The sequence below is a fragment of the Chiloscyllium plagiosum genome, unplaced genomic scaffold (assembly GCF_037043375.1).
Source record: "Chiloscyllium plagiosum isolate Xiang-an unplaced genomic scaffold, Cpla_swu_hap1 HiC_scaffold_15, whole genome shotgun sequence".
In the NCBI taxonomy this organism is placed as follows: domain Eukaryota; kingdom Metazoa; phylum Chordata; class Chondrichthyes; order Orectolobiformes; family Hemiscylliidae; genus Chiloscyllium; species Chiloscyllium plagiosum.
The window spans coordinates 23464177-23476871 of record NW_028270153.1 but is presented as its reverse complement, the minus strand read 5'-3'; the positions used below and the strand labels follow the sequence as shown (position 1 = coordinate 23476871).

General features: G+C 41.0%; 1 protein-coding gene across 12 annotated transcripts in view; it reads right to left on the bottom strand.

The window, feature by feature from the left end:
* slco4a1 (solute carrier organic anion transporter family, member 4A1) overlaps nt 1-12695 on the bottom strand; it is a 183390-nt gene that overhangs the window by 37935 nt on the left and 132760 nt on the right. For all 12 annotated transcript variants that reach the window (XM_087994815.1, XM_087994812.1, XM_043710617.2 and 9 more), the window contains one exon: nt 6757-6847. In XM_087994815.1, the coding sequence (XP_087850941.1) occupies nt 6757-6847 (91 nt within the window). The remainder of the gene's footprint in view (nt 1-6756; nt 6848-12695) is intronic.

Sequence of the window (12695 nt, the reverse complement as noted above, 5' to 3'; positions counted from 1 at the left end):
ACAGTAAATGTATCTGTTTAACGGTGATTTCCAGGATATTGGAGGTAAGGGAATAGATGATGATAATGCCGTTGAATGTCAAGGAGACATGGTTATATGCTCTCTTATTAGCACTTGGTGTGAATATTACTTGCCAATTATCAGTCTGAGCCTTAGTGTTGTTGAGAGTTTGTTTCACATGAGCATGGGAGTTAAGGAGCTTGGAATAGAAATGAACACCCTGCAATTATTGTTGAAGATCGCATCTCTGACTTTATGCTGGACAGAAGAGGACTGATGAAGAAACTAAAGATGGTTGGTCCCCAGGACTCTTCTTCAGGTTCAAACAACTATCTGCCTTTATGTTACATATAAACCCAGCCAGGGAACAATGTTGCCACAGATTTCCATTGGCTTTAATTTTACTCTTTGACACCATGATGTGGAGGTGCCAGTGTTGGACTGGGGTAGAAATCGCATAACACCAGGCTACGGTTCAAATAAACCTGTTGGTCTATAATCTGGTATTGTATGATTTTTATCTTTGACACCAGACTTGGACAAGTGTTGACTTGATGTCAAGGGCAATAACTATTACCTCATCTCTGGAATTCAGGTATTTTTTCTGCGTTTGGAACAATGCTATAATGAGATTTGGAGTTCAGCAGTCCTGACAAAAACGACTTTGCATTAGTGAGAAGTCATTGGTGAGTAAATTCTGTTTAATAACATTGGCAACAGCATCTTCTGCTATTTTGTTGATGATTTGAGAGTGAGCTGATGAGGCAGAAATGAGCTTTATTGAAAAATTGCCCAAGCATGCCCTATTCACAGAAAGCAGAATGTATTAACTTTGTGCAGTAGATGCCAGTGTTGCGGCTTTACTTGAACAGCATTAGCTGAAAGGTACAGCTAGTTCAGAAGCATAAACCATCAGCAGTGCAGTAAGGATGCTGCTGTGATCCTTGTTTTATCAAATGGTCTGGCTGCTCAGCCCTTCTTGCTTACAAATGGACTCAATGTGAAGACTTTCTAACGAATGGTGGTGTCTTTCTTCAAGATGGTTCCACAAGCATTTAGGCAAACCTGCTATTAAATCAATCTTGAGGAACTAGATTTGGTGGCCAAATGACTGAAAACCAGCTCACCAACTCTCAAATGGCTAACATTCTAGAAGAGGACAAAGAAAATACTCTCCTTGAAGTTTGATAACAATGATCTTAATGACTGGGAGGAATTATGCCATTCCTTATTCAACATGAAAATGACTTCCTCATAGAACCACACATTGCTTCGAATCCCAGTGGTTTAAAGATGAGGCAGGGAAGGAAAGGAAAGGAGATGAATCTTGTCAGCAGCTCCCGCTACCTCGTAGCCGCATCTGCCCAAAGATCAAGGGGTCAGAAGTCACTTGAAGACTCACAGCAGAAAGTTGAGATTAAAATGTATCACAACTTTCCTTGTTAGGAAGGACGTTAGTGGTGAGCTTCCTATGTGAATCACTGCAGCACTTGAGTTTGGGTGCACAAGGGAAGGTGTGAAAAAACAGAAGGGTAGAAAAGATAGTCTTTGGCATCATCAGAACTGGCACTGCTGCCTCAATTTTAGTAAATCTGAGGAGTGATAGCTGTGTTGCACATTTGCAGGAAGCTCACCCAACTCCCAGCTACTAGCTCTGCCTGCCCTACCCTCAGTGTGATGAGGAGAGTTGGTGAGATCAGATCAGTATGGGGGCAAACCTAACTGGTAGCAGTACTCAAGACGGTTATAGACTCTGGGCCTTTGATGGCATCTTTCACGATGTCCACCATTTGGAAGGAGATGGGCTGCAGGTGCATAGGAATACCACCTTGAAGCTCCTCTCAAAGCCCCACGTGACCCTGAGTTGTTATTGGATTAGTACAGGGTGGCAGGATAGCTCAGTGGTTAGCACTGCTGCCTCACAGGAGCCCAGGTTCAATTCACCCTCAGGCAACTATCTGTGTGGAGTTTGCACATTCTCCCCATGTCTGCATGGGTTCCCTCCAGATGCCTCTGGTTTCTGCCCATGGTCCAAAGATGTGCAGGTTAGGTGAATTGGCCATGCTAAATTGTCCCATAGTATCAGGGGGTTTGCAGGTTAGGAGGATTAGCCATGGGAAAATGCAGGGTTACAGGGATAGGGTAATAGGATAGGCCTGGGCAGGAGGCTCTTGGGTGGGGGGTGTCGGTGGGGTCTTGATGAGCAAAATAGCCTGCTTCCACACTGTAGGGATTCTAGTAATCTAGAGGACTAAGCTAATGGTCTGGGGATATTGATTCAAATCCTACCAACTAGTGGAATATATATTTAGTTATCCTATCAATAATAATGATAACCAAGGTAGCTAACGTTGATTGTCATTAAAAACTAAAAATTGTGTGGTTTAACTAAGAAAATCTTCAATCATTACCTCATTTAGCTCACATGTTGACTCTGGATGCAATATGGCTTATTCTGAACTGCCCACTGAATTATCCCAGCAGATCATTCAATACAACTGGAATTAATGTGGCCAACAATTGCTGGCCTTGCCAGCAGTGCTTGCATCTGGGAAATAATTATGTGAAGAATCAAAGGCAGTTTCTGAAGTACCTCTGTTCCAGAAGAATGTGTCAGTGAGGAATCATTTCCCTCACATAATACTTCTATTAAAAATACTTTCTATTCATGACCAGTGGAGTCATAATCTGTTAAAGAGGAATAAATTGGATAGCTCCCAAAAAGGTATCTGGGGACTGGAATGAAGCATTGACAAATGTCTGTTGGTTATAATGCAATCTGCACACTAACTTCATGCTGCCATTTCATTTCTAAAGAAGCATTAGACCCAAAACTTTGACTCCTCCACCTCCTGATGCTGCTTGGCTTGCTGTGTTCTTCTCACCTCCTGCTTCTCTTTTGATAACCTCTGTCCAGCTGGCGTTGAGCACACCAATTACTGCAGAAATGTTTGTGATTGGCTAACAGCACTTACACCTCTTGGAGGGGAAGTCCATTGCCATTGGAAGAGATGCTAGAAGTCACAGATGATGACAAATTGACCTGAAGTAGTGGGAGCTGATAGCTGTACAAGTTAATGCCACGACAGGTTGGTTTCTGACTACAAAACTGTGCATGATGTAACCATGTGCCTCTTACATTCCTCCACTCCCTGCACCACGACCTTACTCTTGCGCATTTTTTCCTTTCAGATACTTGAGCTGTAATTGCAACACAGAAACACCCCGAAAGATTAAAGCACTTAATTTCACAGTTGCTCAGATATTGACACTGCCAGGATATATTGGAAACAAATTCTGTATGGGCTGAGACACCAGGCACAGACAAGGACAGGACATAATTGATGTTGAAACTTTATTGCTGGAACAGCACAGCAGGTCAGGCAGCATCCAGGGAACAGGAGATTCGACGTTTCGGGCACAGGCCCTTCCTCAGGACATAATGCCCATTCACGCAGATGAGGACTTTGGTTGGTAGACTATAGAAAAAGGCTGATGGGTATCAACATGGAAATTGTTGGTGCATTGTAAAGCATGCTAGACAACCTTTATCAATGCCAAGGCACTTGAAGAAACAACTTTTCAACTTTATTTAACCACATTTCTGCAGAATTAAAACATCATGAATGCTGCCAGCATAGTAGCTATTGACCTGCATGATATTCTGGCTGTGGTCAGACACAGGCTGAAAGAAGAGGAAATGGAATCTGGTCTGGAAGTGGGAACTTGCTGGCATTGTGTGTGCATATTTTGTTTCCACAAGAGGGCAGTCTTGTTCGTAACTTTGCCAGTCTTAACCACATGACCAAGGAGTTTTTTCGACATTTTCAAACAGATCTGTTGAAAGGGGGGAAATTGAGCTGGAAAGAAAGAAGGCTGCTCGCTTTCAAATATACTTAACATTCAAGGTGGAATGCTAACAGCTGCACCAAGAAGTGGGTGGTAACCATTGAACTCTTTCCCAGGCTGCTTTCATTATTATTGACTGAGAAGGAAAATAAATAATGAGAACCATATTGATTAGTCGTTCTCTGACCTCACCATGGGTAACTCATTATAATGTCGCCCAAAGCCCAACAGAAGGTCATCTGTCCATGTGACATGCATGGTCCGGGGAAAGGGAATGGAGAACCATAAAAGGGAATAGAATTCCATCGACAAAATGTAAATATTTGATATGACAAGCTTACTACCGAATAAATTTTAAGGTTTCATCTCATAAAAGAATCTACTGGGATAAAAAAAACCAGGATAAAATCCGTATTCACAAATATAACTTCAGATAAGGAAGGTCTTTGTTTCAATTAATTTTTAAGGAATTGATTTTCAATTAATTCATCCACAATGAATGATCATTATCATCTGGCCATTGCAGAATCTAATGTTTCTTTTGGGGAAATTGTATTGCAGTAGTAATAACACTGGACTTGTGATCTGAAGACTTAGGCTAATACTCTGAGCACATGGGTTTCATTCTTTTTATCCTAAGCAGTCCCTTGAGACCAAGGATGGTTTTCTTCCATTATGGAGTTGTGGCTCTCGAGGTGAGTAACAATAGCTACTATGCTGGATCTACACACCAACAATAGTTAGATCAATGAGTGACTTGAAGAACTGGGATGTTTGGCTTCACACATGCTGTTTAAGCATGGCCTTCTTCTGGGTCAGTCAGAGATACCAAACCTTCTGGGCACCAGGAGGCTTGGAAGACATCCTTAAAGTGTTTTCTCTAGCCTCCTGATAACCATTTACAATGACAAAGCTCAGACCATTGGGTTTGTTCAGATAGACTTGCCTCTAACTTTCTTCCCTAGTGCCTGTGAAGTCTGAGTGTGGCAACCACACTTTGGGAACTGCACGCCAGTGTTGTGTTTGGAATGTCGGAGCAGTTGCTATGCAGGAGAGAATGCTGGTTGTGTGTCGGGCATGTGGTGGATGGGGCCCACCCAATGCAGTTGATTGACAGTAATAAATACCTCGATGTGGAGATATCAGCCTGAGAGATGACACTGTTATTGGAGTACATATGCTGTCATTCAATTTGTAGAATTCAACTGTTAATCCTTCTCTAGGGGTTTGAGATGTCTGCTCTGCATTGTCCATATCTCTTGATGCATCTAGAAGAACAGCTAACAATATTGCCCCACCAGATCTGAGGGCGCTGTCATCAACCATTGCTCCTTAAATGACCAAGATCCAGTGGAGGCCATGTTTAATTTCATCACTGATGTTTGGCCTCACTAAAGAAGGGTCCTACTTTAAGAAAAATCAATCAACATTGTCCAGTGGCTCTCCATGGATCCTGAGAATGGGAAGGCAGGAGAACACTTGTAAAGGACCTATTTACTCATGGGTCTTTAGACCAAGGCCTATTCTTTCACATCCCTCAGTGAACACATCAACCTGGTTTGGAACTCAAAACATGTAATCCATGATACTTATAACAGGTCTGCAGTGGGTCCATTGCTATGTATAAGCTAGAGGGAAACAAAGTTGTGTCATTGCACTTATGTTCTTTTTCATCTTTGTCTCCAAAACACTCCATCTCACACTAATGAACTTTCACAAATTGCAATTTTCTGTCTCCAATATCAACTCGATCCATTTTACAAATTGACTGCTTTTTGTGCAGAACTATTTTTGACAACCATCCACTATTCACCACTATATTACTGCCCTGCCCCCAGAGAAATAAATCTGCTGTGGAATGGATATTGAAATGGGGCAAAAACCTTCATTTATGGATCAAATATTCACAGGCTTAGTCAGGTGATTGATTGGGTCGCCTGCCAAAACTCCTTGTTTGTGTCTCCCAACTGAGGAGGATGCAATTGCTAAGATCAAAACGGCTTAAACATTGACGATCTTGTACAAAGCCTGACGTTGGATGGTGCAGGAAACAAAAATATTAACAATGGTGGACTTCAGGGTGCGAGGTGGAAGTGAGTCACTGAAGCAGATGATGGGAGCTTTACTCAGCTTCTAATCATGCTGTTGGTCCCTGGAGGCTTTTTATACTGACACAAGTTAAAACTATAAAAAAGTATGTTTTTCTGCCATTTCAAGTACACAAATTTGACTTCAGAGTGTTTTTTTTGGCAGGGAACTTAATCATGTTCCATAATGTTAATGTTAACCATAATGTTAATTATGGCAGTGATTAATATTTGCTCCCGTTTGGGAACTATGCTGTGTATACAGGTATACAGTGTCCGCATCTAAACTCTGGCAATTTGGTTGGTGGAAGTGTCCATCTCTGGATGTAAGGTGAGTAGTGGATTCAGGATTTTATACAAACATAAATGGGCTATTGCAAGCACCTTTGGAACTGAACTGAACTGAACCACGATTATGAGACAAAACCTTGAAGAGTAGAGAAGAGAAAAATCGAATGAAAGATGTAAACAGGTTTACAAAAAAAGGAGAAATAAAAGAAAATTTTCTGGTCAGGAAGCCCCATTCATGCTCCCTTCCCCCCTAAAAAACACTCCCCAAATATTATGATGCAGGTTATTTTTCAATTGCTTGCAAATCAAAATGTTGTCTTGCACTGGCACGCAAGGCTCCAGTATATTTGAATACAATCAGAAAAGGTACACCTCTAGGGAGTGGTAAAGCAGCCTTCAGGAATTAAAACTAAATCAACGCATTGCTCTTGGAAAGACAAAATCAAATTCTCAAAGAGGTTCTGAGTATAAGCAGCATCTTACGTACAACAGTATTGGCAAAGAGTAAAAAGGAAAGGCTGTAACTCACTTAGTGTTGAGTTCGGTATAGATTTTCAGGAAATTGCCTCCAAGTAAGTAACCAGCAGCTGGTCCAATAATTGCTGCTGTGTAGAAAATACCTGGAAATAACAACAGAAGTGTTCATTTCAAAAATTGTGCTGTACTTAGTTTGTACAGATATACATTTTATTGCTCAAGCAAAAACCTCTCATGTATTTGCCAGGTCTGCTTCTGTTTCAAGTCTCTTTTTATTAACCACTTCAAGAAGAAGCTCTTTTCCGGAAAAAAACACAACATTAGACCAACGGAATGTAATCTTGTCTGCAACTTTCTGCACAAAGTTCAAAGGAAACTCAAATAGTGCACTGGCTGCAAATGCTACTTCTGATTGCATAACTCTCCAAACTTTGTTCTGCAATTTTCAATGACATCACATTTTCACTATCATGATCATCAGCTGTGAACAATACCAACCTCTATTCCCAGCATTACCCAAGATTTGAGTCTTCTGGACAACACATTCATTCCACACAACATTTGGGGTTACACGAAAACAAAAACAAAAACCCACATTCCCATTAATTTATATACATTTAAAACTGCTAAATGAACAATGTTGTGAACAGCGCATTATAAATGCCGAGGCCTACAGATTGTGAATAGGATCACACTGCATGGGTTTTCAGGCAATAATTGACAAAGCCTGTACTTTGTCGCCTGTAGTTCACAAATTCCATCATAAATAAAAGGTAAAAGGTGCATGAACAGGTCATTTGTGTCTCAAACTATTCACTGCCAGGACTTTTTGTCAAGCTTCCAACTTTAAAATGGATGATGTCCAGTTGCTGTCACACGTTCATAAAAAATAAGTAATAGGAGCAGCTGGAGGTCACATTGTCCCTAGATAAAAACGGGGTAAAAACAATGACTGCAGATGCTGGAAACCAGATTCTGGATTAGTGGTGCTGGAAGAGCACAGCAGTTCAGGCAGCATCCAAGGAGCAGTAAAATCGACGTTTCGGGCAAAAGCCCTTCATCAGGAAGGGCTTTTGCCCGAAACGTCGATTTTACTGCTCCTCGGATGCTGCCTGAACTGCTGTGCTCTTCCAGCACCACTAATCCAGAACATTGTCCCTAGAGCCTGCTCTGTCATCCAATTAGATTGATTCTGTCTTGACAGCTGTCTAGAAAACAGAAGTCCAACGATTCACACCTCCCAGTGAAGAATTTGCTCCTCAAACCAATCTCTTATTCTGAAACTGTGTTGCTGAGTCCTAGATTCCCAAGTGATGGAAATTCCTCTCAAGAATTTAGTCTGTCAATCTCCTCAGAATCTACTGCTTTTCAATATTATTACCTCTCATTTTTCTAAACTCCAATATAGTCTCAACCTGCTTAATCTTTCCTCATGAGACAATCCTGCCATCTCAGGAATCAACCTAATGAGCATTTCCCATATTGCCTCTCCTTAGAGGAGAGGCTTTCATCGATGGAAATGTATTACCCACAGCATCATTAGCTCTTGTATTGTGCAGAAACCTTCTAAGGACTATGCTTCTGAATGCTTTTTGATGTCCAAATACACCAAATCTCCTGGCTTTGTTTAATCCACTTTTGGTTACATTATCAAAGAAGGCCAATAATTTTGTCAAAAATGATTTCCCCTCCATGAGCTCATGTTGACTCTCCCTGATAGTATTATAATTTTCTAAATGTCTCACTGCTGCTTTATTTGTAGATGATATAAACTGGGAGGTCAGCCAAGAATAAAGTCCAGAAGCAAAGATGCTGTGGCAAAAACAAAGAAAGAAGAGGTATTGTCAAACTCGTGTTTGCCTCCAGAAAGGTTAGTAATCTCTTTGTATTTCCCAGGATTTGTGAGAAATGCAAGTGTAGCTTTGTTGAAAAGCAGTTTGACTTCACACTATGGCTGAAGCATGTGCAGAATCTAAATCTGGCATCACAACACAACCTGATTCCAGAACAATGCAGAGTGAGGTTCTGTAGAGAAGTTTCAATCCACTTTGCTCTGGAGTTGACACTCAATTTCCAGATAAACAGAGTCACAAAGTGATTTTGGCTCTATGTGAATCGGTGGAGTTTAAATGCACCATGAGAAAGGCTTGATTCAGCAGCATTTTATAAAGGGACTGAGAGCTAACATTTCAAACTATATTATCTGTAATTTGAGATTCTCATTGCTTCTCAGTTTCTTACTGCAAATCAGTTTCAGTGACCAGGTAGAGACTTCTCCATGCTTGTGCTTGTCTGTAGACATGCCAGTCAGACTATTGTGCTATGTAGATTATTCATTTACTCTCAATGGTAATTGAAGAGGAGAACAAGGAGAACACAGTATTCTATCATTGCGTATTTTCCCAAGGTCTGAATGACAATTTATAGGAAACAAAGAGAACTGAGTGTGCCTTCAGAAATCAAACCCCTTTGTTGATTTGTTAAAGACACTGCTTGAAAAAACATGTAGGTAGTCTGTGATGCCAAACATACCATCAGCTACACACTGCCTGATTATTTTGGATCCCATCATGACTTGTCTATTCTGTCCCAGTCCTCACTGAACAGGATTGAAATAGACAAGTCTATGAGGATGGAAGGTGGGGGAGACTATTGGTTACACATTACAACAATGGTTGATGGCTCACATTTTGAATCCATATATGACTTGGAGGTGCCAGTGTTGGACTCGGATGAACAAAGTTAAAAAGCAGACAACACCAGAAAAGAGCAGTGCTCCGAAAGCTTGTGCACCTGTTGTACTATAATTTGGTGGTGTGTGCTTTTTAAACTCTGAATCTATCCAGTCTTGTTAAGAAAAGTATAAGGTCCACTGGCCTTTTAGGAGCTCAATTCAGAAGGATTGCTATAATTAAAGTGTACTTCATCTACCTAACTTGTGCTAACACTCTACAATAGAGACCTCAATAAGTCTGTCAAACATAAAATGACTATCCATTGCAAAATAATGCTAAAGTTCCCAGAGGAAGCATGAGGGTTTAATTTTAGAAACAGATTGCTGAAGTATGTTCTTTCTTGTTGTTTTTTACTGTCGCGGCAGAGATCATGCCCATCCATGTTGAAACCATTTTTCTCCAGTTTCCACTCTTGGAACTCTTTCTGACTAACAATAAGTCAAAGGACAAGTGACTTTGCACATTCTCTTTCTACCAGTAAGGACAAATAGAATGACAGCCTCTAGTCTCGACCAAATGAAAGGACTTTAAGAAACCACAATCCAGTTTCCAGTAGGTATCGGCACGGCATGAAATTGTCTATAATTTGGTGCTAGTTGCCACTCTCACAGCTTGTGGTTTGCTGGCATCTGGAATATATTGTGGCTGTAATAAGTGAAGCGTTTTAACTTTCATTGACTATACTATATCTGATCAGGCAATACTTGACAATGGGACTGAGAGTTTGAATTGGGAAAATGTTCTGTTACCTAGAGTTAACAAACTGCCGTTTTCCCATCTCTTTCTCTGTAATATGGCCTCTTCAAAATACTGAAAAACTTGTTAGAGTGCTTGATAAAGCTCTTTTATTTTGCTTTGAGATGCAAAGTGAATAAAGAATATAACTTGGCTTTCAGTGCAACTATTGTGTTGAACATACTTCATGAAATCTCAGCTGCTTTTCTAAATGGGACGGTGCAGCTGAAGCTTTAGAAGTTCAAACAAAAAAGCTGGCCAAGGGGCTGAGAGGCAGCGTCTTTATCTGGCAGAGTTTATGGAATAACCTCAGGGGAGGTTTGATAGTGGTAGCACTGAAATGATAGTGTTCACGGCTTCAGTGAGAGGCATAGCAATGATTTAGCCGCAGGCGTCCAATTTAAACCGAACATAACTGCTCTCAATATGGTACAGATTTCAATCAAATCACACAGCTCTAACATAAAATGAGATGGTTCAAAACCAATTTGGATGGAAAATCCCCAATGTTTCCTCTCAGGGTCATCTCTTTGATTATTGGAGGAAACAAGGAAACAATTTTAATGCCTTCCAAGTTTGGGGTTCTACGCTGTGTGTGGCAGATGCATGTGCGAAAGACCTTGCTACATCCTGGTGGGTGGTTTTAAAAGGGAACAAACACTTTGGTGCTCCTAGCCTGTTTACTTTAGTGTCAGAGGCCACAGTAGAACTGAAGGAATAGTTGTGGCTTATTTGAATTCTGTGTTATGTGATCAGGTTAACTCATCTCCAGTGTAGGACTACAACTCATCCGAATACATCAAGGTCAATCAGTCTGGTTATAAAGTTAAAAATCATACAACACCAGGTTATAGTCCAACAGGTTTAATTGGAAGCAGGAGCCTTCAGAGCACTGCATCAGGTGGTGTGTGATTTTCAACTTTGTACACCCCAGTCCAACACCGGCATCTCCAAATCAGTCTGTTATGGATTTCAATTTAATCTGGTCAAATTGAGCAAATAGCCAAGTATACGGCAGATTAAGTATAATGTGGATAGATATGAGGTTATCCACTTTGGTAGCAAAAACAGGAAAGCAGATTATTATATAATTGGGAAAGGCAGAGGTGCAATGAGAGTTGGGTGTCCTTGTATATCAGTCGCTCAAAGTAAGCATACAGGTGCACCAGACAGTGAATATGACAAATGGTATGTTGGCCTTCATAATAAGAGGCTTCAAGTGCAGAAGCAGGGATGGCTTTGCTACAAATGGGCAGGGCCTTAGTAAGACCACACCAGTAGTACTGTGTGCAAATTTGATCTCCTTATCTGAGGAAGAATGTTCTGGCCATGGTCAGAGTATGACAAAAGTTTACCAGACTGATTCCTGGGATGGCAAGACTGAAGAGAAACTAGATTGTTCTGGACAATGTTCATTGGAGTTTGGAAGGGAAGGGAGTTCTCATAGGAACCGATTACATTTTAACCAGACTAGACAGGTTAATGACAGGAAGAATGCTCCTGATGACAGGGGAGTCCAGAAAAAGTGATCAAAGTTTGACAATATGGGGAGGCCATTTTAGATTGAGATGAGGAAAGGTTTTTTTAGTCAGAGAGTGGTAAACCTGTAAAATTCCCTGCCACAGTAAGCGGAAGAGGCCAAAATATTGAATGATTTCAATGAGTTCTTACGGCTAAAAGGATCTAAGTGTATGGGGAGAAAGGAGGAACAGGGTACGGAGTTGAATGATCAACCATGATCATACTGAATAGCAGAACAGGCTTAAAGGGCCGAAAGGCCTGCCTCTACTCATACAGTCTATGTCTCCACGTTAATTAGATTTTTTTCATTCAACCAAGGTCCTTGGCACAGTGAGGTAGCAGTGCTCACCACTGAATCACTGAACCACTGCGCCACCCCTGAAGCACACTTGCAGGTACTAGATACTATATAGACTAATGCACAGGGCCCTGTTCTTTACAGGAAATGAGGGAGGCTATTTAGGACATGTAGTGTACCTGTTTCATCTCAAAAAAACAGATGACAACTCAAATAATTGAATAGGGGCCAGTATCCCATCTCCCTTTATTTAACTAGTGCACAGAGTATGGCCAGCAAGGTCAGAGTCAGTCACCTGAACTGAGGAGATTCTAAAACCCCTGTCTATGTATTTTTTTTCTTTTTCACTGACCCACACCCACACCACAAGCACTACTACAGTTAGGCATTAGTGTGGGGTGTGTAAATAAAAAGCCCTGTTTATATCGGTTAGCCAAGACTTCCTGATTTGCCCAGGTTAACAACCCCTTTCAAGAATCTCATAGTCAACGGTTCCAATGATTCATTGGTTCATTTCTCAGGCCATGCCTTGATCTATCAGAGGTAATCTGCCTGGTTTAAATTCTTAAACAAAGCCTAATCATCCTTCACTCTTGGCTGTGCAATGACAATGCTTCTATCAATCACAGCCCACTTGCCAACCAATCAGCTTTCTATTCACATACAATATAAATGCTGGTTTTTCTCGGGGATCTGGGGTGG